Source organism: Panthera tigris, chromosome A2 (genome assembly GCF_018350195.1).
Source record: "Panthera tigris isolate Pti1 chromosome A2, P.tigris_Pti1_mat1.1, whole genome shotgun sequence".
Taxonomy (NCBI): domain Eukaryota; kingdom Metazoa; phylum Chordata; class Mammalia; order Carnivora; family Felidae; genus Panthera; species Panthera tigris.
In genome coordinates, this window is record NC_056661.1 from 122,051,522 (window position 1) to 122,073,784 (window position 22,263).

The 22,263-nt window shown below is 39.6% G+C and overlaps 1 protein-coding gene across 3 annotated transcripts in view; it reads right to left on the reverse strand.

Moving 5' to 3' along the window:
- The window catches only part of PDE1C (phosphodiesterase 1C), a 292,772-nt gene that overhangs the window by 258,358 nt on the left and 12,151 nt on the right, over window positions 1–22,263 (reverse strand). For all 3 annotated transcript variants that reach the window (XM_007090530.3, XM_015541267.2, XM_015541268.2), the window contains exon 2: window positions 14,561–14,587. In XM_007090530.3, the coding sequence (XP_007090592.1) occupies window positions 14,561–14,587 (27 nt within the window). The remainder of the gene's footprint in view (window positions 1–14,560; window positions 14,588–22,263) is intronic.

The window sequence follows — 22,263 nt, forward strand, 5'->3', positions numbered from 1 at the left end:
TAGGTACCAACGAGACACCACAGAGATACAGAGGAGGGATTGTATAGCTTACAGGGAACTGTATAGGTTAAATGTTTATATTAAAAAGACAAAAGGTTTAAAATCAATACTCTAAGTTTCATCTTAAGAAGTTAGAAAATTAAACCCAAATTAAGTAGAAAAAAGGAAATGATAAAAATAAGAGCGGAATGCAATGAAGTGTTAATCAACAGAAAAAGTAACAGAAAAAAGGTAGGTTTTAAAAAACATTAATAAAAGTAATAAGCAAGTAGCAAGACTGATCAAAAATGATGAGAGAAAGCACAAATTACCAATATCAGGAATGAAAGAAGGGATATCACTGCAGATTTCACAGACATTTGAAAGATGGTAAGCAACATCATGTCAGTGAATATAACAGATGAAATGAACAAATTTTGTGACAAACACAAATTACCAAGAATGACACAAGAAGAAACAGAAAATCAGAATAGTCCTATACCTAGCAAGGCAATGGTTATCCAAGTGTGGTTCTCCAGTCTAATAGCATGAGCAACACCTGGGAACTCTCTGAAATGTAAATCCTCAGGCTCCACTCCAGATTTATGGAATCTGAATTCTGGAGATGAGTCTCAGCAAGCTGTGTTTTAACAGACCTTCCTAGTGTTTCTGATATCATTGGAGAACTGTTTTAATATGTTCTTCCCACAAGAAACCCAGACCCAGACAGTTTCACTGATGAATTCTATGAAACATATAAGAAAGAAATATAAAAACATTGATAACTGTGGTTACCTTTTGGGTACTGAATGGGATTAACCAATGATTAAAAGAGACTTTGGCTTTATCCACAATCTTTTTTTTTTTTTACAATGAGAATGTATTCACAAATTATTTGTATAATCAAAACAAATAAAAATATTCAAAACAGGAAAAAAAAAAGACCAGCCTTATAAAAACTGAGAAAATAGAGGACAGAACACTTCTTCATCATTTACTTTTCATCTCTATTGTCTTATGGAAAATGTAGCAGATTCTTTTTATCTGCCCTTTTATTTTTTATTTTGAAGTGGCTCTTGGTTTCTTTGGGATGAGCCATTCTTTTTTTTTTTTTAACATTTATTTATTTTTGAGACAGAGAGAGACAGAGCATGAATGGGGGAGGGTCAGAGAGAGGGAGACACAGAATCTGAAACAGGCTCCAGGCTCTGAGCTGTCAGCACAGAGCCCGACGCGGGGTTTGAACTCACGGACCGCAAGACCATGACCTGAGCTGAAGTCGGCCACTTAACCGACTGAGCCACCCAGGCGCCCCTGGGATGAGCCATTCTGACAGACAAGTGGTCCACAGGGTCTGGGTGGCCACAGTACACGCCTTCAAATTAAGAAAAGTCTTAATTGTCTCCTTTCCTTTGCTTGCAGCCCTTAGAGAAGTGATTACCTACTTCTCTACGCAGCAGCTCTCTGCTCATGGCACACCCGCTAGGAGACCCACAGCACAGTGATCCTGCCCTCCCCTTACATACCAAAACCCACTCAAGCCAGAGAGACTGGGACTCAGATAACAAAAGTGATTAAAATCAAGTATCCACTCAGGTTACTCCTTCTAAATAAATACCCATAAAAACTTTCCACATCTGGCTATTTTCTCTTATTTAAGTCTCAGCTCAAGAGTCACCTCCAGCAAGATTTTCAGAGCCCCTAGACTAAGCAGAGCACTCCCTCTGCTATGCCTCTGCACCTCTATCAAAAATCTTATATTCAAATAAGGTATCTGGGTCCCTATCTGTCTCCCATTGTGTCATTAGCTCTTTGAGAAACCACACCTTACTCTTTATTTTCATTTTTTAATATCTCACAGTGCATGACCATCACATAGCTGATTCCCAGTAAATATGCAGTGAAGAGTCTGGGAATGAAGTCAGACAAGCTGAAATCTACATCTATAAATAAAACATACTAACTTCATTTTACTCAATACTTTTGGCAGAACTCATTTTTAAAACTAAATACTTTTAATTTGCTCTTTGTTCAATCTCTCAGTAGTGTTATTGTTAGTGCAAACTATGTGGACTGGCTTTCATTTTGCAGCCTGATTCCCCCCGGACTTTTAAATCCTGGGTGGGTACAGTAGGTCCCTGCCACTGACCTGTGCATTGCAGGACATCTTGAAAGATAAATATAGGGACCAAGAGAATAGCAGTGAACAGATAATACCTAAAATCTTTGGCTAAAACAGTCAGATTCCTTCTTTTAGGCTCTTTCTAGAGACCTGTACTTTATCTCCACAACTTTATGAATCAGCCTGAAGCACAAGGCAGATTCTCCCACCTCTGCCCATAATTTGTTGGCACTGGTCCAACTACTCCTCTGACAAATGAGATCCTGAAGAATTAATCTCCTACACAAGCAGAGTAAGTCCTTGTGGGAGGCCAGGTATCGCAGAGAGTTTGCAAGGTCTCATTCTTTATTATGATGAAAATGGCATTCTATAGCCATTAATTTTTACTGGGAAGGAGAGCATTATATTAACAGCTAATATTTATTAATCACTTACCACATACCTAGAACAGAGTCATATACATTCATATACATATGCATACATACATTGTCTCATAAATATATTGTCATATATACATATACATATGTCATATCATCATATATACATATACATATACATATACATATACATATACATATACATATACATATACATATACATACATTGTCTCATTTTAAACCTTATCAACAACCTTAAGAATTAGGAACTTTTAGTAGCCCATACCCTGAAAATATGCACACTTAACAGGCTGAAATATCACAAAATTAAGAAGGGGTGGAGATGAGATTTACATTTAGGCCCCTCAGACCCCCAAATCTATGCCCTGAGTCTCAATATTACATTGTCTTGTTAATAGACTTCTGGTATAACTATGCGCCTACAATATCCCGCACAAACCAAAGGCAGAAGTCACTGATAATCAAGGAAGGGGAATCATCCACCCCACCAATCTAAAGATCTAAAGTACCCTTTAAACATGATTCATTAATAAGCAACTAATTAAAATTTTTTTCTTTCCATTCAAAATAATGATGTTAAATGGGAAACTAATATTTAAGCCATGTGATGGCTTCATCAGAACCTCATCTGTTAAATCATGCTACCGGAACACATTTCTGAATACAGAGAAGTCAGCAGGGGAAAAAAAAACAGATGTAAAGCAAACAGGTGGAAGTATGAAGTCAGTGTGATCTAATGAGCATAAACCACAGTCTTAATCAATAGCTATCTGCATGGGCCACCAGGAACACCATCACTGTCACCATCACAGTCACCACCATCACCATCAACAGTATTGTTATTATTCAGTACCTTCATCCACCCACTACCCTCCTGCCCAGCAATATGATCCCTGAAGAAATGAGGCCTCTGTTTACCTATCAAACAGGCACTGTTTGCATTACCAAAAGGGTTAATTTTCTAACCTTTTTCTCTTGATAATGGGTCATGAGTGAACAGTGGCAACTAGCAAATATATTACAATTGTTACTATTACAACACGGTACATTCAAATTAGTAAAAATTACTGCAAAATCATGGCAAAATTGCTTGGACTTATCAATTTGGCATATCAGTAGAGAATGATCGTGTAACTCACAGTCCATATTGCACACATCAGGCTCATTTCTTAAGCTATTTAATTGTTGCGCCAGCCCTAAGAGACTCCTGATTATGATCTAAATGATAAAACGCAACTTAAAGATTAAGGAACTGATTGTAGGAAAGTCATCCCATAAATCCTTCATTTGTATTTACCCCAGGAGGCATCAGGACCACCAGGACACCCCAGCTCTGCTGGCAAAGCCCTGTGACGCACAAACGCAGCTGCTGAGAGGGGCTAGCCCTGTGACTCTACACAGAGCCATGTTTTCAGACCTGCGCGACTGGCGGAAGACTTGTATCAGCCTCAAGGGACATTTTTGTTGTCTGGCGGATAAGTAGGAATCCATTCCAATTTATACTGGGGCTTACTTTGTAGCTACTAGTTTTCACTGAAATTACTGATAATTCATGAAACAGATGGGACTTCACTTCTCAGTAAATTTGTTTTGCTTTATTGCCTCCTGTGTAACAATACGCAACAGTATCAGAGTGTTTCTTTTAAAATCTGTGAGTTTATGTTTCTCAGGGTTAATAGAATACAATAGCATGTAGAACTTATGATTTGTGATTTGTTTCAGCCTATACTATATTTACATAAACCAAACAATATTATCTTTTCAAAACAATTTCAAAATCTCTTTCAATGCCTGATTTAAAGTACTTTAAAATTTTTTTCTTATAAAATTTAAATGCATCTAATACACTATAAAATTTTCCATGTCAACTAAATAAACTATGAAACAGAATTCATAAATCTGCTACATAAAGAGTGAATCATAGGTCAAAATAGTAACATTAATAATAATAGCTAAAATACTCTTTACACTTACAAAAAGCTAGAAAGCACACTTAATGTTTTCAATCTTTATCTTATTTAATCCTTACAACAACCCTATAGGTAAGAACTATTATTATTCCCTTTGTACAGACAAAGAAAGTGAGGCTCAGAGAAAGGTTTCTCAACATCAACACTACTCACGTAATGAATCAGATAATTCTTTGTTAAGGTGGAGATGTTCTGGGCACTATAGGAAGTTTAACAGCATCCTTGGCCTCTATCTACTAGATGCCAGTAGTATACCCCCCTCTCAGATGTGACAGCCAAAAATATCTCCAGACATTGTCAAACGTCCTCGGTGGTGGGGAGGGGGCTGTGGAGTCACTACCACTTGAGAATCACTAGCTTAGAGAAATTAAGCAATTTACTAACTGTCGTACATAGGAAATGGTAAAGCAGGGAAGCCAGGGAGGCTGATTCTAGAAAGCATGCTACCAACCAATAAAATACAGTGCTATTTACTCTGTCATAGTTTAAAGAACATAACTTTCCCCTCAAAATTGAAAACTAAATATGAGGATGAACTATGGGTGCCTTCCTATGGAAAGATCTTCCCTGACCACACCAGACTGAGCCACTTCACACTTATATTTCCTAATTAAGGACCATATTCCAATGGCTATTGACTTGGCATAGCTTGCACGCCTGCCCCATCTACCCCAACCTTCTTTCTGTTCTGTTACATGTGCCCCATCACTTGTTAATGCTGATTCCATCCTTCAGTAAAAAAGACACAGTCTCTACCCTTCGCAGAGCCCCTAAAAAGCAGGGCCTATCTTCTTCCTACTTCCCGCTTCCTCAGGTGAGCCTGCACTCAAAGTGCAAGCCCTTGGCAAAGTGGCCACAGAATTCTGATTTCTCTCTGAGAGATCTCCCAAGCACTCAGTGACTGAGCACATCATGTGCCAAAGACTTCCTATGTGTTTCATATATACTATTTCATTCTCAGCTCACAAGAATCCTAGGAAGCAAGTATTATTATTTCCATGTGTTATTGGCCAAGAGGAAACTGAGGTTTGGGTAAGTAGGGGAACCTACCCAAACATTACACAGGATTCCTGCCAGGACTCAGATTTCATGGATAAGCGAAGACTACAGACACATGTCTTCCAAAGAATGTTCTCTGCTTAGTCTATTGCCTCCAACTTGCTTAAAATGTTCCTTCAGGTCCCGTCTCCCGATATCCCAAAGTCATGGGAATAAACAAAACAGAGCGGAGGGTGAGTCCACTCATGCAGAGACAAAGGGAAAAATTCAGGCAGTGACCTCATGAACTCTGAAAAGGAATTATCTTATTAAATCAGAGGATAGAAAAATACAGAACAAGTTTTCTTTTATCTGATTCTCTTTTTGTTATTTACTTTTTATGCATAAAAAGTTACGTATTCATGTATGACTGATTATATCACTTCAAAGTACTTTAAGCTGTTGTACTAAAATAAATGATTTTGAAAAAAAGAACCTGGTGGTAGAGGTGAATTTTTCCCCCTTCCATCACATTATTTAAATATAGCTTGTTAGGTTTCTTTTTTTAAGGCTTCATTAAACTTTCTTGAGAGCTTCAACTGTGGGTTGAAGCCAAATATGAAATTTTTCAAATGTAAAATGTCCCAATGAAAAAAAGAACAATTGGTGGAGAGGGGAAATGAACTCCAAAAGACATTTCTTTCTGACTCTGATTATATTCAGCTTTAAGCTGCTTCCTTTGGGAGGTTGGAGGTCGGGGTGTGGGAGTTCCTGAGCTGTAAAAAATTATGAAACCACTTGAATAGAAAGAACCCAAGAAGGTTTTGGCATCTCAAAGTCTTGCCTTTAAACCCTATCCCAACCACTTTTCTGCTTTGTGACCTCAGTCAAGTTACTCATTTTCTCTGAGTTACTCATCTGTCAAACAGGATCACCATGAAGATCAAACTAAATAATGAGTGTGAAACACCTAGTACAGAGTAGATACACAATAAATTTAACCAACAGGGTGCCTTTTAGACATACCTGTATTTTTGCCAAATTCTGCGTTGGCAATTGTCTTTCCATGCCTTTATCATGGTCAGTTCACATTATTTAGGTGAAATCAGAAATATCTAAACCTAGGGTGATCTGGCTGGTGGCCAAAGAGCCATCGGTATGGGGCCAGTCTATGCTACCAGCTTACTGACCTCCATTCTCAGCCTCAATGCTGCTCCTCTCCCATGATGCAGTTATAAGTCCTCAAGTGCTTGCCATCACTGCAAAGACTGTGGTGGCCTGGGCTTTCTAGTGGAAGGACCTCAGTAAATAGAATATGAGAATAGTCATTTTTGAGCCAAATGAACCAGAGAAAGCCGTATATTCAACCTCAATCTCTTTACAGATGAGGACACTAGGACCACAGAGGAGTAATTTGGCAAAGCTAACCTAGCGACAGGATCCAAATCTGATTCTTAACTTTTCATCTACACCAGTGGTTCTCAACTAGAGGTGATTTTGGCCACCTCAACCCCCACCCAGGAGACATTTTTGGTCATCACGACCAAGGGATGGGGATTGCTACTGTCATTTAGTGAGTAGAGTCCAGAGATATTACTAAACATCCTATGATGCACAGGATATCCTCACAATGGAAACAGCAATAGTGCCAAAGCTAAGAAACTGATCTACACTGTTGGATCCAGTGTCTCCAGAGACTCCAAGAGTTGCCTCTTAAGCTGCTGTTGTTGGGCATTTGACTTGGCCTCAATTTGGAATCAATCAAGTCAATTCTGACTCTTTAGTATTGAGGGCCAGTAGGATTAGGAGGGAGTAGAGACTTGTCTACCCAGGCAATTTAAAGTCTGGGCTTAACTTGTGAAGCATAGTGATACATCCAGCATGAGTGCTACTGAAGTCTTAAAGACACACTTAAGTCTTACTGGGCAATCTAAGAAAATGATGCTCAAAACCACTTTGGCAAACACCACAGAACAGCCAAATGATGTACACCATACAGTTATCAAATATTTAGAATAATGAACTGCAAACAAATACATTTGACATTGCCCTAAACATCTCTAGAATTAATGGTTTGAATCAAGAAAAGATAAAAGATTGAAGCCCTGGTAATAGAGCAAAAATACTCTCAGAGTTTCTACCCAAAGCTAAAGTTCCACACTGAAAGACCTTAAATAGAACAGAAAAGCAGAGTCAATGATCCAAACAATTACACACTTTCTGGTTCTTGACCATCTGGCTTGCTGACCTCGTAGGACTCTACCCTGACCAGTGGGAGGACCAAACGAGATGTGGGAGTATGTGGTGATCGGCAAAGCCATTTGTAAGTATGAGTCATTTATCAATCTGAGCTTGTTTACCCACAGTTCCACTTGGTAATTCTGACTTTGGTTCTGACCTAGGGTAAAAAAATATATGGAGGATCCCAATCTGATTCACTCATACATTCAACCCACATTTAACAAATACCAATCACATCCAATGCACCATGCTTTTGAGGAGCATATTTCCTACTCAACAAAATCACATTGATGCATAGAAGAATGACATGCATCATTATTATTTCTTGCACATGGAATTAGAGCAGCATAGCTGGATAAGCAAGATCTCTTTTATGTGGAAAGATCTAAGAAGGCTTCACAGAAAGAAGCAATATTTGAATTGGATCTTCAAGAAAACATGGGCTTTCAACAGGTAAAAATGAAAACATTCAAAATACTAGAAAGATTATGAATGAGGAATGGATAACAGAAAACACAAGGTAAATATGGCAATCAGTGAGGAGGAGAGCTTGACTGGAACTTAGGATGAATGGAAGGGGGTAACAGAGACAAAGCAGGAAAGTGAGGTGGATGCGGATGAGAAACCCTTAAAATCCTACACAAGAAGACAGCCTTTATTAGCCAAAAGGAAGCCAAAGGAGGTTTGTTGTTGTTGTTGACATGGCACAATCAGAGACACTGTGGGAAAAGTAATCAGACATAGGTATGCAGAATGAGATGAAGAAACCAGAGTAAAGAGAGGGGTTAAGAAAACTCATTGGATACTCTAAGAAATGGGTAATGAGACTGGACCAAGATCATGAGAATGAAAATAGTGAGAAGTAAAAGCCCACAACCTATTAGAAACCTGTCTACCATGGGCAAAGGGGAGAACAAAAAATTAAAGTTGAAGAAACACACACAACAGACGATCATATGAAGTGACTCAAAAGTGTTGTTGATCCTGGGTGAGTAGGAAAATGGTAATAATTATAATTATCATATACAAAGATGGAAGAGAAATGAAGACTGAATTGTGCCTAGATGATCTTCTTGACTCAGAAAATGGCAACCCACTGACAAGGTCATTACTGCTACTAGTATCTACATATACTACTCAGATTCAGTGCCTGAGCTACTTACAGTATCTCAGCACCGTCTCTTACCACACTCAGTTCCTAACTCCTGCTACACCACCTCTCTGGCTCTAGATCCCTGCACCTGTGCTCCTCAGACTCCTGCTGCTATATTAGGAGGGCAACTGAATGAGAAAGGAATGAATGAGTGGTAGTTGCCTGATACTCTGACCTCTGACCAAACTATCTATGTAGACCCTCCATCACTTCCTTTCTTCACCTGAAATTAACTGCATTGGGCATTATCCTTTGTGCATCTCCGTGTCCATCTGTGATCTGTGCTCTAACCAAACCATTTTGCTGTTCTTTCTGGTGTACCTTAACCTGCTACCATTCACTGTAAAGTCACTTGATTCAGTTGGCAATCTTGGAACGTAAGTTAGACATATTCTCACAGCTGATACACATGTCCTTACTACTCTGAGAATGTATTAGTCATCACAAATATTGGAAAATATTTTTCAAAGGACTTTATCTCTTAGAAGATCCTCATGTCCCTGATGTCACCAATATTTAGACTCTAAATATCAATACTACTAAGTAGTGGTATCCAAAATTATCCGTAAGTATGTGAAACTATGCGCATTGATTTATCCAATATCCCCTTCAACTTTCTCCAAAAGTTATTTGATTGTCATTTTTCACAGCAAAAGTAAGAACAACAGTCCACTAATTCTCTGTCTGTGATACTGAAAGAGCTTCAGAATTCACCAATGAGCCTTTATATGTCCCAGGATGAGAAAGGGGGCACAGCTCAGCAGAAGATGCACTTGCTCACACAAGGATACAAGTGCTTAGAAAGTAGGCTTCCCAAAGGGTGATATCCACTCATCTTCCCACCCCCCACACATGACAATCTGTTATTAACAGCAAAGGTGGCAGTTCTGCTGATGACTCATTAAGCATGCTGATTCGTGACAGCATAGGCAGACCTGACTACGGGAATCATTTGCTGGATTTAATCAATTATTGGGCTCATCAAATGTGATTACTAAGCCACATAAAACTCCAAGTGAAAGAAGGCATAAGACAGTTGGAGGAAAAAAAATGGTTCCTTGTTTTGCCTTGCAACAGATAGGCTCTATTATCTACATGTGAGATATCCACTCTACTGATTATCTCCACACGTTTTTATCCTGGGCTCTCTTCCTTCTAATGTCCAGAATATTTGTGAGACAATTGCTTTTTTGAGAGAAAGCCTAAAGGATCAGTAAAACATCCACTTTTAAGATAACTGAACACATGAAGAAAACAGAGAAAAAATTCTCAATTATCCTGTTGGACTTTAATATGCCCATACTTCCAAGCACCGTGAATAAGAAGCAATATTATTTGTGATCTAGTGAGAGACAAGTGTAATGTATAATGGAAATATCTTCCCAAATGACCGACTTATTCCCAATGACCTTCAATACTAATAGCACTTACCATATTCTAATTATTTTGTTCACATGTGCCTTAACTACAAGTCTGCGTACCTCTTAATAAAGGCGATTTCTTACACTGTTGACCTAGAAAAACACAGGTTTGAACTGTGCATGTCCATACACACAAGATTATATATATATACATATATATATACACACACACACACACACACACACATATACAGCACAGCACTTTAAATGTATTTTCCCTTCCTTACGATTTTCTTAATAACATTTTCTTCTAAGTTTGTTGTAAGAATACAGTATATTATACATACACATAACTGTTTATGTTATTGGTAAGGCTTACAGTCAACAGTAAACCATATTAGTGATTAAATTTCGGGGGAGTCAAAACTTATACACAGATTTTCAACTGCACAGAGATTGGTGTCCCTACCCCCCATGCTGTTCAAGGGTCAACTGTATATGTTTTTATTTCCAGTACTTATTTAAGTGTATGGCAATCGTATTAAGTAAATGTGTTAAATTGAAAGATTTTTGTAAAGTACTTTGCATGTGACTATCAATCTAATTTGATGACCAAAAAGATGAGAGTGACCACCTTTGGCTAAAGTTATTTGGTCGTAGAAATGTCTAGATTTATAAAGTGAGTAAATCAGATATAGTCAGAACCAGAACTTCTTACATTATCTAAACAGAGCTAAGATTTGATAATCAAGCAACCAACCAACCAGGCAACCAAGCTACAATTAATAACAAATCAACAAAAACCTTTTTGCTAATGAAGTTTTCCCTATCTGATGTGGCTTGAAATTCCAACTCCTAACCAGTCTGACCAAATTATTTCCACAGTCCAGACATGAAAACAGGACATGTGTCTGCAGAGGTCCCTGAGGTCTGTGGATAAGTCCTCATTTGTACCTTTGCCTCTGATTCTGAGGACCAATCACAGCATTTCCAGGCACACTAAAATAGGGGTGTGAGTACGTGCACACATGTGGGTGCACGTGTGCGTTAGAAGGACTTCTAACATGAATTCGGCTTATAACACCATCTCTGGTAGCAATTCTTTTCTTTAGTAGCAACTGAGAAATATTAGATTATTTCTAGGTATTTGTGATGATTGTATACATGATCTGGCATACTTTCTCAAAGATATAAACTTCTCAGAGCCAGACCTGATAACTTGAATCTGCAGCTGTATTAAAAACAACCTGATGAGAATTTTCGGGGTAAGCAGGTCTCTTGAGTAATCCCTCTAGCTGTCAAATTACCATGTCACCACTTCAACGAATCCCTTGGAACGATTGGCCCTCGTGGACAAGACTCATTCATTCACAAGGTGAAAGGATGGTTCCCCTTAATTGTGTTGATTTAAGGCCTAATCCAATAAGGGTTTCTGTGCAGGGAGAAGCTTACCTACTAGTTACTGGTGTACTTGCTAAGCCAGTAAAGAGTTCCTATAACATCATTCCCTCGGTTGAAATTCTGGTCTTGGAAGAGACGAGTATATTTTCCTTAATATTAAAAGTGAAATTCAGTAAAACCACTACCATAACATTCTTTGGGGCTACTAAGATCTGCCTGGTCCTTGATAAAATATTTTTAAAAAGATACCTACTTCAGTTAAGTTGTAGTAGGATGATGATGACTTTGAAAGCCAGAGGATTTTTTTTAATTCTTTTTAATGTTTATTTATTTATGAGAGACAAAGAGACAGGGCATGAGCGGGGGAGGGACAGGGAGAGAGGGAGACACAGAATCGGAAGCAGGCTCCAGGCTCTGAGCTGTCAGCCCAGAGCCCGACATGGGGCTCCAACCCACCAACCATGAGATCATGACCTAAGCCAAAGTCGATGCTTAAAGGACTGAGCCACCAAGGTGCCCCATGATTTCTTTTTCTTTAACATGGCTTTGAAAGATAAATAAATACATAAGTGAAATGAAATGAAGCCTAGGACTCTCGTCCTAATTTAAACACAGGTAGATTATTTTTGTATCCTGGGCTCCTAATGTCCAAAACAAACCTATGAGATCTAAAGCTTTTTCATATGACATTTATGTCATTTAGTTTTCCTACGTGAAGCCATCAGCTTTATCTGACTAATTATTAGCTGAGGCCAAACAACTACACTTAGCATGCAACTAACCAGCTGAGTCCGCACTAGGATGCTTGTCCCTAACATGAAAAAGGAATCACAGCTACAAATGAATCATCAAATAGACAAGCATACATTCAAACAGACCAGCATCTGAAAGAGGTATCAAGACATATTTAAAAGTGTCTCTCATTTATCAAATGAGGTATTCACTTAATCCAAATTTACAGATCCCTGGAAAAGTCCTCAAACAAGATCATTCTGAAAAAAGTTATAGGTTTGGTGTATGAAGAAGGTCTCAAATTCTTTAACAGCTTTCCATCAAGAGATGTAATCTATGTGCCCTTCTCTTGAATCTGGGTGGGTTCTGTGATATCTTGACCAATAAAATACAGAAGTGACACTGTACCAGTTTCTGGACCCAGGCTGTATAATTAAGAGACCAGCATCTTCTGCTTCTAATCTGTTGAAACACATGACCTAGGAAGCCAGCAAAGAGTGCAACTACCATGAGACCACCATGCAGTGAGAAGCCCAAGTTCTATGCTGGAAGGTGAAAGCCATGTGCAAAGAGAGAAAGAAACAAGGAGCACCAAGTCTTCCCACATGTGAGTAAAGAAACAATCTTGAAAGTGAACCCTCCATCTCCAGTAGCCCCAGCTCACTCCAGCTGGGTCAGGTGCAAACCACTCAGCCAAGTCCTTCCTGAATTCCTGATTCATAACACTGTGAGCAGAATAAAATGGTTGTTTTAAGCCATAAGTTTAGGGATGGTTTGTTATCAATGACAGATTAGTAGACATGGATCTATTTCACATGAAAATATGTATATGATTAAAAATAGAAGAGCTCAAACCAACCCTCTATTAATTTGCACTTTACATGACTTCAATGAAGCTGGCACAAGACAGTCTATTTTTTTATTACATCGACATAATAAGAAATGCAACAGCATTCATGTAAGATATGCAAAAATATGCTTTCAAAAATAATCTACATAGTAATTTGAAACTTGACAGGTTTGAGCCACTCTCTTGTAAAACTCCCTCCAACCTATTTATCCCTTCTTAAAATAAAATCGAAGCAACTTTGAAATATCTCATGCCCCAGGTTAACCACAAGTAAAAATGATAAATTACCTTTTACTACTGAAGACTATTATGCCCTCTAATCTGAGTGATTAATTTATATCCTGCTCAGTGGTTCACATGCAATTACTACCATGAACCCGATGAACTTGAACAAGACAGAATTATTTTGCCATCTGTATAAGCTCACTATATTTAGAAAAGTATAGCAACCTCCAAGAAGCCCTAAGGTTTTGTTCATCTTCTCTCAACGATGTGTGCACCTCTAAATCACATATCAAATTGTAACACCACTACTTTAGATTATCAACTTTATTTGGAAACCATAGGACAGGACTCTCTACCATAAGATGATGCTCATTAGAAAAGGTAAGAGTAAAGTAGTCATCCAAAAGTACCATTGTTAAAACCTACTGCATTGGTGATTTTTTTTTTATCTGAATGTAATCTGTTTAATGTTATAACACCAAAATCAAATCTAATCGATGAAAAGTAGACACTAGCCTTTTTGGCTGAACTGCAGGCTTCTAATGCTTGGCAAACAAAAGGTCTGAGCAACGCTATTTCTTTGGAATGTGCTTTCCAAACTCTTCTCAATAAAACAAAGTAAGGGATGATGATAAAAGATGATATTCTACTTTAAATTATCTTTTCCATGGTTAAACCAAAAAAGACCAATAATACCCTTGAAGGAATTTGTACCTATTTTGAGCTCAATAGCATTTTGTCAGAGAATCAGGCAAACAGGAACTGCAGGCAAAGGAAAATTCAAACACTAAAAGTATACTTAAAGATGCTTTTATACTCCCATCCACAAACCTTCAGCACCTCCCAGACCAGCCCCTCTCCGGTCAAAGTTTTAGTAAAGTCATTAGGTGGATCAGCAGTTAACAGGCCTTTTCATCCATCAGATCCATTCTCACAGGAAGATATATACTCACAGTGCCACCCTAAATGTCTGCAATCAATTTTTAATTCCAGCAGCAGTAGTGATCCAAAGATTAAGCGGGGACCTCACTGAGAAGGAACCAAGAGACTGTTCATTACACTGAACGTCCACCATGAGCCAGACTTGCGATGAGATGCACCATTAATGACTCAACCAACCAGCTCCCCTTTCTCAGAAAGACACTCTTACCTCTGGGATGTTTTCTTATATTTCCTCCTGTAGGAAAAGAAGCATAAACACACATCAGAAAAGGGTTTGTGGCAGGCAGTGAATTAGAAAAGGTAACTTCAGCAGGGATGGGTATGAAGGGGAACTTCAGCAGGGATGGGCATGGAAGGTTCTTTCTGTGAGGCTTGTGAGTTTCCAATACCAGCTAAAAGTTTCAGATTATTGTGTCATATTGTGCTCAGATGCATACAAGCAGTCTTAACAGTTACAAATAGCCTCCCAAGAGCTCAGTGGCTCTGCCCTCCTATGTTCTTCCCCTTCCCCTTTGAAGGCAGTGTAGTATCTGGGGTGAGGTCAGGCTTTAAAGACCACAAGACCCAGATTCAAATACCAGCCTTTCTATTTGTTAGGTTCATGGGGTTGGTGAGGAGTAAATGGGCAGGGTCTTGTAAAGCATTTCTTTTGTCTGGCACATTTTAAACACCCAATAACTATTAGCTATTTGTATTGTAACTATTATTACTATTGCCTACACCATTTAGCACTGGAGTCCCTTTAAGAATGTACCTTTTACAATGAAAATGAGTCTTTCCGCTAAACCATAAGATCAGACATAAGCTCTTCCCAGAAGGAAGAAGGGAGGAAAGGGACAATGAGAAAGTCTAGAAGTAAAGGGGTAAGAGCAGCAGTAGGAACTTGCTAATGGCTCAGCTGTGGGCTAGTCTTCTAGAAGAACACTTCCGCAGGAGCAGAAATGGCTGGAGTTCTAGTGCACCTCTGCTATTTAGCCTTGGGCAAATCTACTGGGCATAGAGCTTCTTAATCTATCAAATGGAGATAATATCTGACCTGGCTATCTCACCCAGGTCATGGTGGCATCCAAGGGGAAAGTGGCCATCAAGTTTACTATCCCAATATCTCAATGGTTTTTATGTTCATGTCCGTTTTTGCAGATTCTAAAGTCTCTCAAAAGAGTCTGAATAGGATCTTAACTGGAGGGGATTCAAGGAAAGAAAGCGGTGGGAGAGGAAAATGTGTCTTCCTTGCTGCATCTCCAGGAAGTGCAATGCTTCCCAGTTGTAAAGAACTAAGGAGTTCCACACCTACGCTCCCATTACAGTCACTGCATCCAGGAAACCAAGCCACTGATTTGCTCATAGAGCTGTATGTCACACATTTTTTAAAAAGGGCACAGATGTTTCAAATTCAGAATCACTATGACCTGTTACATCTCTGTTCAAATGAAAAAATGAATGACGGTGTTAGGTGTTAAGTGAAGAAAGCAGCATGCAACGCGGAACCTACAGAATGATCTTGCCTAATGTACCAAATATCTATCTGAAAGGAAACACCAGAATGAAAACCATGACCACAGGGTAGTGGATTAGTCGATCACTGCCTTTATATTTACTATTTTTACGATTATTCTATACCTGTATATAGTCACATATACAGATATATAGGACTATATGAATATATAAAGATATTTACATATTTGAATTTTATCATACATAAAGAGAGGAGGTCAACTAACAGAGTGGGTTAAGGCTTGAACTTTAGAACAAACTGTTCTGATATTGGCTCTGGCACTTAGCTCTATAATATGTGACCAGTTCTTCAACTCCTCTGAGCCTCAGTTTCTTCATTTATAATGTGGGAATAATCAGAGAGCCTCTCCCAAGACCTTGTGATAAGAAATAAATGAGATCGCCCACATGAATGTCAGTTTCACAAACGCAAATTCTTTGTGTGGTTCCCCACAGTAACCTAGTGCCTAAAACAGCACCTTGCACCCCCTCTAAAAGCTGTTCATGGACCCCATCAGCAGTGACAGATCACTCTTCAGGCAGTAGCCAAGGGCAGAGGTTCCATCTACAGGCACAGAGCACAATGAGTTGTGGTGTGGCCCATGCCCTTGGCCCTTGTTAGGACTGTTGTCTACTAAACTGTGTTAAGAAATCTCTGGCAAGATAATAATAATAATAATCCATTGAGAGTGTGCAAGAACCAAAGACAATTGGGTAGGCAGGCCAGATGGATGCTCCTGGCTTCTACCCAGAAGCCCAACTAATTCTATCAGCAGAGGGTATCTTCAAAGGTCAGAAGAAGACAACCTTTGTTATTGGCTTCCACAGAATTCTCCTAGCATTTGCCAAGAAACATGCAAAGCAAATGCTGGGAGCGCTGAGACAAACAAAGATGAACAAAAATTAGAAGAGCTTCCATTTCCAGCACCCACTAGTAACAAGCACTCAAAACACATGGCTAATCCTCACAATACCACTGTTAAAATCCACTCTCTGAAAGAAATCTGGATTCTAAAAACAGAAATGAAGACATGTACCTTAAGTGTTATTTTATGATAACAACCAATACAAGGGGGGTGGCTCAGAAAGCTTCGTGAAGGAGGTAATTTTGACTGATGGCTGGGATTTCAGCAAGGACAAATATGAAAGTATGAGACAAACAGGTAAGGAGAGCATGTCTAGCGACCTCAAACCAGCCCAGCCCAGCCCAGCCAGATATGGGAGGAGATAGGCTAAAAAAGTGCTGAGGACAAAGTTAAGAAAAGTATTATAATTTATACCCTGTTTTAAAAGATGATACCTGGGAGAAGGGGTCACCTTTTGCATTGCCTTGTCTCATCTCCAAGTATGTGGAAAGACAATAGGGCTCTGGAATGTGACAGACTCAAAACCTAACTACTACCCCCACTCCCAGCCGTGAGACCTCAGGTATGCTCTATGCTAAATCAAGCTTTAGTGTCCACATCTGTAAAATAGAAGGAATGATCTCAGAGGGCATAGCCAGGTACATGTATGCCATATAGACATTCTAAAAATTTTGCATCTCCTTGTCCCTATTTTGAGCCTCTTGAGGTCAAGGATCCTATTATGTAGATCTGTGTATCTACTCCCAAGGGCTTGCACATCAACTAGCACATGGGTGGCACACAACATGCTTGTTGGCAAAATAAATGAGTCATTTGCAGCTGCCACTCACACTTACCAAAATACTGGTTGTGCTTTTGGTAGACCCAAAGAAACAGAGACCAAAAATCTGATTTTCAGTATAATCCACTCCTGACACTCACTCCTCACCCTCATAGATGCATCCTTGGTTTCATAGACCTGAAGTTCTCTCTTCCCATCTTGTCCCAGATAGTTTCAGAACCAAGACAGATCCAATCCAAATAGTGTCATCTTATACCGGAGTTGAAAGGTCGGCACTTAAAACACTGGAGAAAATGTACTTCCATGGAAATTACCCCACTCAAGACCCACTCACAGATCATTTGGACTGGGCAAGATCAGTGAGGCCTGAATGAGCCCTACTTATCCTTCAGCTCTCAGCTGAGACATCACTTCCTCCTGAAAACCTTCTAGGGTCTCCCAAACTGGACAGTGCTCCTTTTGTATGTTCCACGGTGTCCAGACTTCACCCACATCATTGCACTTGTCACTCCAGATAGTTAGGATCTGTTATGCTGATGGCAATGATAGCTTGTCTGCTACCTGCTGGTGTTTCTCTCTTTCTTAACACAGTGACTGTCAAATGGCAGTTACTCAATATATTGCTGGGGAATGAAGAAGTGAATTTATCAAGAAACTGATCAAAAACTTCTTTCTTTCTACTCATTTCCTTCTGTTCAGCAATGACTTACTATGAGCAGTGAGGACACCTACAACAGCCATCGTTTTCTACACACACGAGGAATGTAGTAAGAGAAGGCTGGGGGCCTCACAGTTGTGGAGCATCTCCTCTGTCCCATGTCCATTACACAAAGTAACTCACTTTGACATCTACAGACCCTGGGAGGGCTACCTCACTTTTCACTTGATGGAAGGGAGGTTCAGAGAGGTTAAGTAACTTAGCTAAGGATACAAAACCTTCAACTAGTTGAGAAAGAAAGCAAACTCTGAAGGCTTCAAAGAAAATTATGCAAATAAATCAAAGGGTGCCAAGAGGGAACTTAGACACTAGACAAAAATAAACAAAACCAACAACGATAAAACAAACTGGGTCCTTTCCTTCCAAACGCAGGAAATGAACTGGAAAAGAACCCAGTTTATTTTTGGCCTTTTGTTTTTAAGAACTTCATCAGAATTTATCCCTGATTCATAACCTGAAAGACAAAAGGAATATTTTTAAATGTTCTGTTTTGTTTTTTCAAACTTACTTCCAATTTACAATTTTTTGAAACCTGAAACAATACATTGCAAATCTCAAAATTCACACAGCTAGAATGAGTCGATACAAAAAGTAGAGAATGACCAGGGGCTGCTGTGCTCTGAAATCTGGCAACCCTGGCAGCATGGGAGATGGAGATGGCATGGCTTCATGCTCAGACAGAAGGCCGGTCATCTCCACAAGGCCAGGCCAAGGGAACTGTATCCACGAAGGTCTAGAACAGCACTTTGCAAACTGTGCCCCAGAATGGGCTCTGCCCTCCTCACTCTGTGGACAGGCAATACAGCATTATGCTGATCACTTGCCTGGACTCAAAGCTTCCTCCAGCTTGGAGTGTCCAATAAGCTACGTGACCTTAAGCAACTTCTATCACGTTCCCAACCACCAGTCTCCTCATCTGTAAAAGCTGGTTAACAATAACACCCACTGCACAAGATGATGTGAGAGTCAAGTGTAAGAATAATGTAAAGCCTTTAGCACAGTGCTGGGTATTCAGTAAGGGTTTAAGAGTCAGCTACTATATTAATAACAGTAATGAATAAATAATAATGTTATTTTAATTCAATAGGTTTCCAAATTTTGTTTGAAAAAAAAGCTTTTCATTGATTAAAGAAGCAAAGAAAAAAGGCTGCAGATTGTTTTCTAAAAGTTAAAAAAAAAATTGAATACTTGCAATTCTCCTTATCTTAGAACACTTGAACCATGAATAAAGCAGGTGCTAACCTCAGTGTTGCTAAGAGGAAAAGGAACCGAAACCGTGTCCAGCTTACCCCCAAGCCCGAAGGACCCTGCAGGCTATATACCGTGCCACACACTCTGGCTGTGGTCCCAGTAAACCTAGCAGAAGTACACACGTCCTTCTAATGTTGAAGTAGGACCATTGTTGAGAAGGCAGGAGAAAAAAAGTAAAAGTGAGTATTTATGAACTAGACGCCATAATAATCCTTAGAAATATCTCAAGTTACTTTGTTTTGAGAGGCAGAGAGAAAAAGAGAGAGTGTAGGGGATGGGCAGAGAGAGAAGGAGACAGAATCTTAAGCAGGCTCTACACCCAGCATGGAGCCTAACACAGGGCCCGATCTTTATGACCCTGAGATCATGACCTGAGCCAAAATCAAGAGTCAGCTGCTTAACTGACTAAGCCACCCAGGCGCCCCTTTAAAGTTGTCTTTTGATAAAGATTCTTTTTATCAAGCACTCCCTAAAAACTGAAGCCCATTGAGTTGCTAACACAGAATCCCTAAGCACCCACCAGAAGTTTTAACTCAATGCAGAGACATGATGTACTATAACCAGCATTGACTGACCTGTATCCACTTACCTCTTAGGCAAATTAAAAGCCTCCTGGTCTTCACTGAAAATCAATGTCTGTTTCATGTGGAATGTTTCTATGGAATTGTGGATTGACCAAGAACTATCATCAGTGTATGTATGTGTATGTGTATGTGTACAATTACGTGTATAGAACAGGAAGTGAGGAGCTGGAAAATTTCCCCTCAAAGGCTTCCATCCGTTTATATCCAGCTGATCACATTCTGAAAAGTGAATACTGAGATGAGAACATCACCAAAGAGCAAAGGGCACTGACCCCCAATATTTTAAAAAGTTACCGAAAGTTCTCCATAGCTGTGTCATCTAGCAGAGGCTTCTAGACACTGAACTTCATTTTACCTCTCCTGGCCCCAGCCAGGGAGAAAAAGGATGAAATTAAGCAAGCATAAAAGGGGTGATTCTGTCCATAGTAAACCTGGACCTACTTGGGGACAGAGCCCAAACAGCAAGGGAACAGCAAGAAACAACAAGGCAGGAGCAAGGATGCTTCTGAGGGGCTTTATTTGCTTTTTGGGTGGCTTGGAGTTCCCAAAGTACCAGGCATGCCCACAATCAAATAAATGTAAGTTTCACATACTCCAAAGTCAAACAGATGATTTGGGAATCATTCCTGATAGCCCGGATAAGTGAGGGTTGAATAAGCACTGATGTTAAATTACGAAGCGGCTGGCAGTCTTTCGTTTTTTTTTAAGTGAGTATCTTTGAGTAAGAGCCATATGGGTGCTACAATAATGAGGTTTATAAATAGGCTTAATATTCAAACAAGCTGGCTTTAAAAAAAAAAAAAAACAAAACTTGTGTTCAGTTTCAAAGTTGACAGCAAGATACCTCCCAGTGGGGCACAAGAGGGTTTTCCGGTGTGGGAAGTTGAATGTGCAACAACTACGCATGCACAGTGAGAACTCTAGCTCTCGGCCTCCAGTGTTTGCCGGCACTTCCAGGCAATGGTGACTCATTCTGCTCCAGATCCCGTCTCCATCCTTCCCTACCAAGGTCACTACTGCTGCTGATACACAGACAGCTTTGGAAATCTTGGTTCTCGGCCCTCAGTTTCCTAAAGGGAGAGGAGATTGGGGGGCAAACTCAGAAAAAGTGCACAGAGTTAACTGAGTGGAGTTAACTACATGTTCTCAGGAGTTCAGCTCCCTTGTGGGAAAGTGGACTACAATAAAATGTCCCAAATACCCATGAAATGAGCAAGGACCTGAATGATCATCTGATCCTCCAGTTTTGTTTTTCACTGGCATATGGGTTACAGGCTGAAGAGAACCGGATATCTCTGGAAACTTCTGAATACGTCTTAAATCATTTGTATGAACTACTCTACATGCTGCTGAGAATGGAAGGTCCTTGTACATTTCTTCTTAATCTACCAGTGATTTCATTTCCATGATGCATACATTAAAACCTAGACTTGCAAAGCTTTGTGTATATTGACTGCTTGATGGCACTTCTCATATTTGGAACAAGTAAATGCCATTAAGAAAATGTATATAAATTGCAGTCTCCTGGCACCTTCTGGAAGAGTATTGGGGAGCGGGAGAAGATATTAGAGAATGTGAGAGATTCTCTTCCGTTACTAGCTCAAATATTTCTTAACTGATGAGCTACAGAATGAAAATCCATATGGGCAAGGATTCTATTTTCTTTCATGGCCAAAGATCCAAAGCAATATAAAAAAATGAAAAATAGTAAAATGATATAAGCTCACTTTCACCTGGAATAACCCAATAATTACTAAAGGGTTGTTTTTCTTTAAATTTTCTAGAGAATTTTTCTGCTAGTTCTTTCTTTTTGGGGGGGTGGGGATTGTCCCACAGACTCACACTCTTCCATTTAGCCTTGTTAGAAAAGGAAGATCATATTCAGAGTCAGCGACTCCCAAGGCACAAACCTGCAATATGTACTCATCACCCAAAGTGATGAGATCAAATTCAAATGAAGAAGTGAGGTTTGGGGACGAGGAAGGTGAACCCGAAGAATAAGAGAACGCTAATCTGAAGCAGAGCTGTAAATAAGACCATCGATTTTTAACTCACTCCTAGAAGCAAATATGTTTGTATCTAGTGCTGGCTGGGCCCTAGAAAGAGGAGAAATCTTTAAGAATTAATCCAAACTAAACAACCCCACAGGAAGCCCCACCTGGAACAGCACCAATCCACACGGTGCCCCACGCTCCCATATTCCCGAAGGCCTGTTTC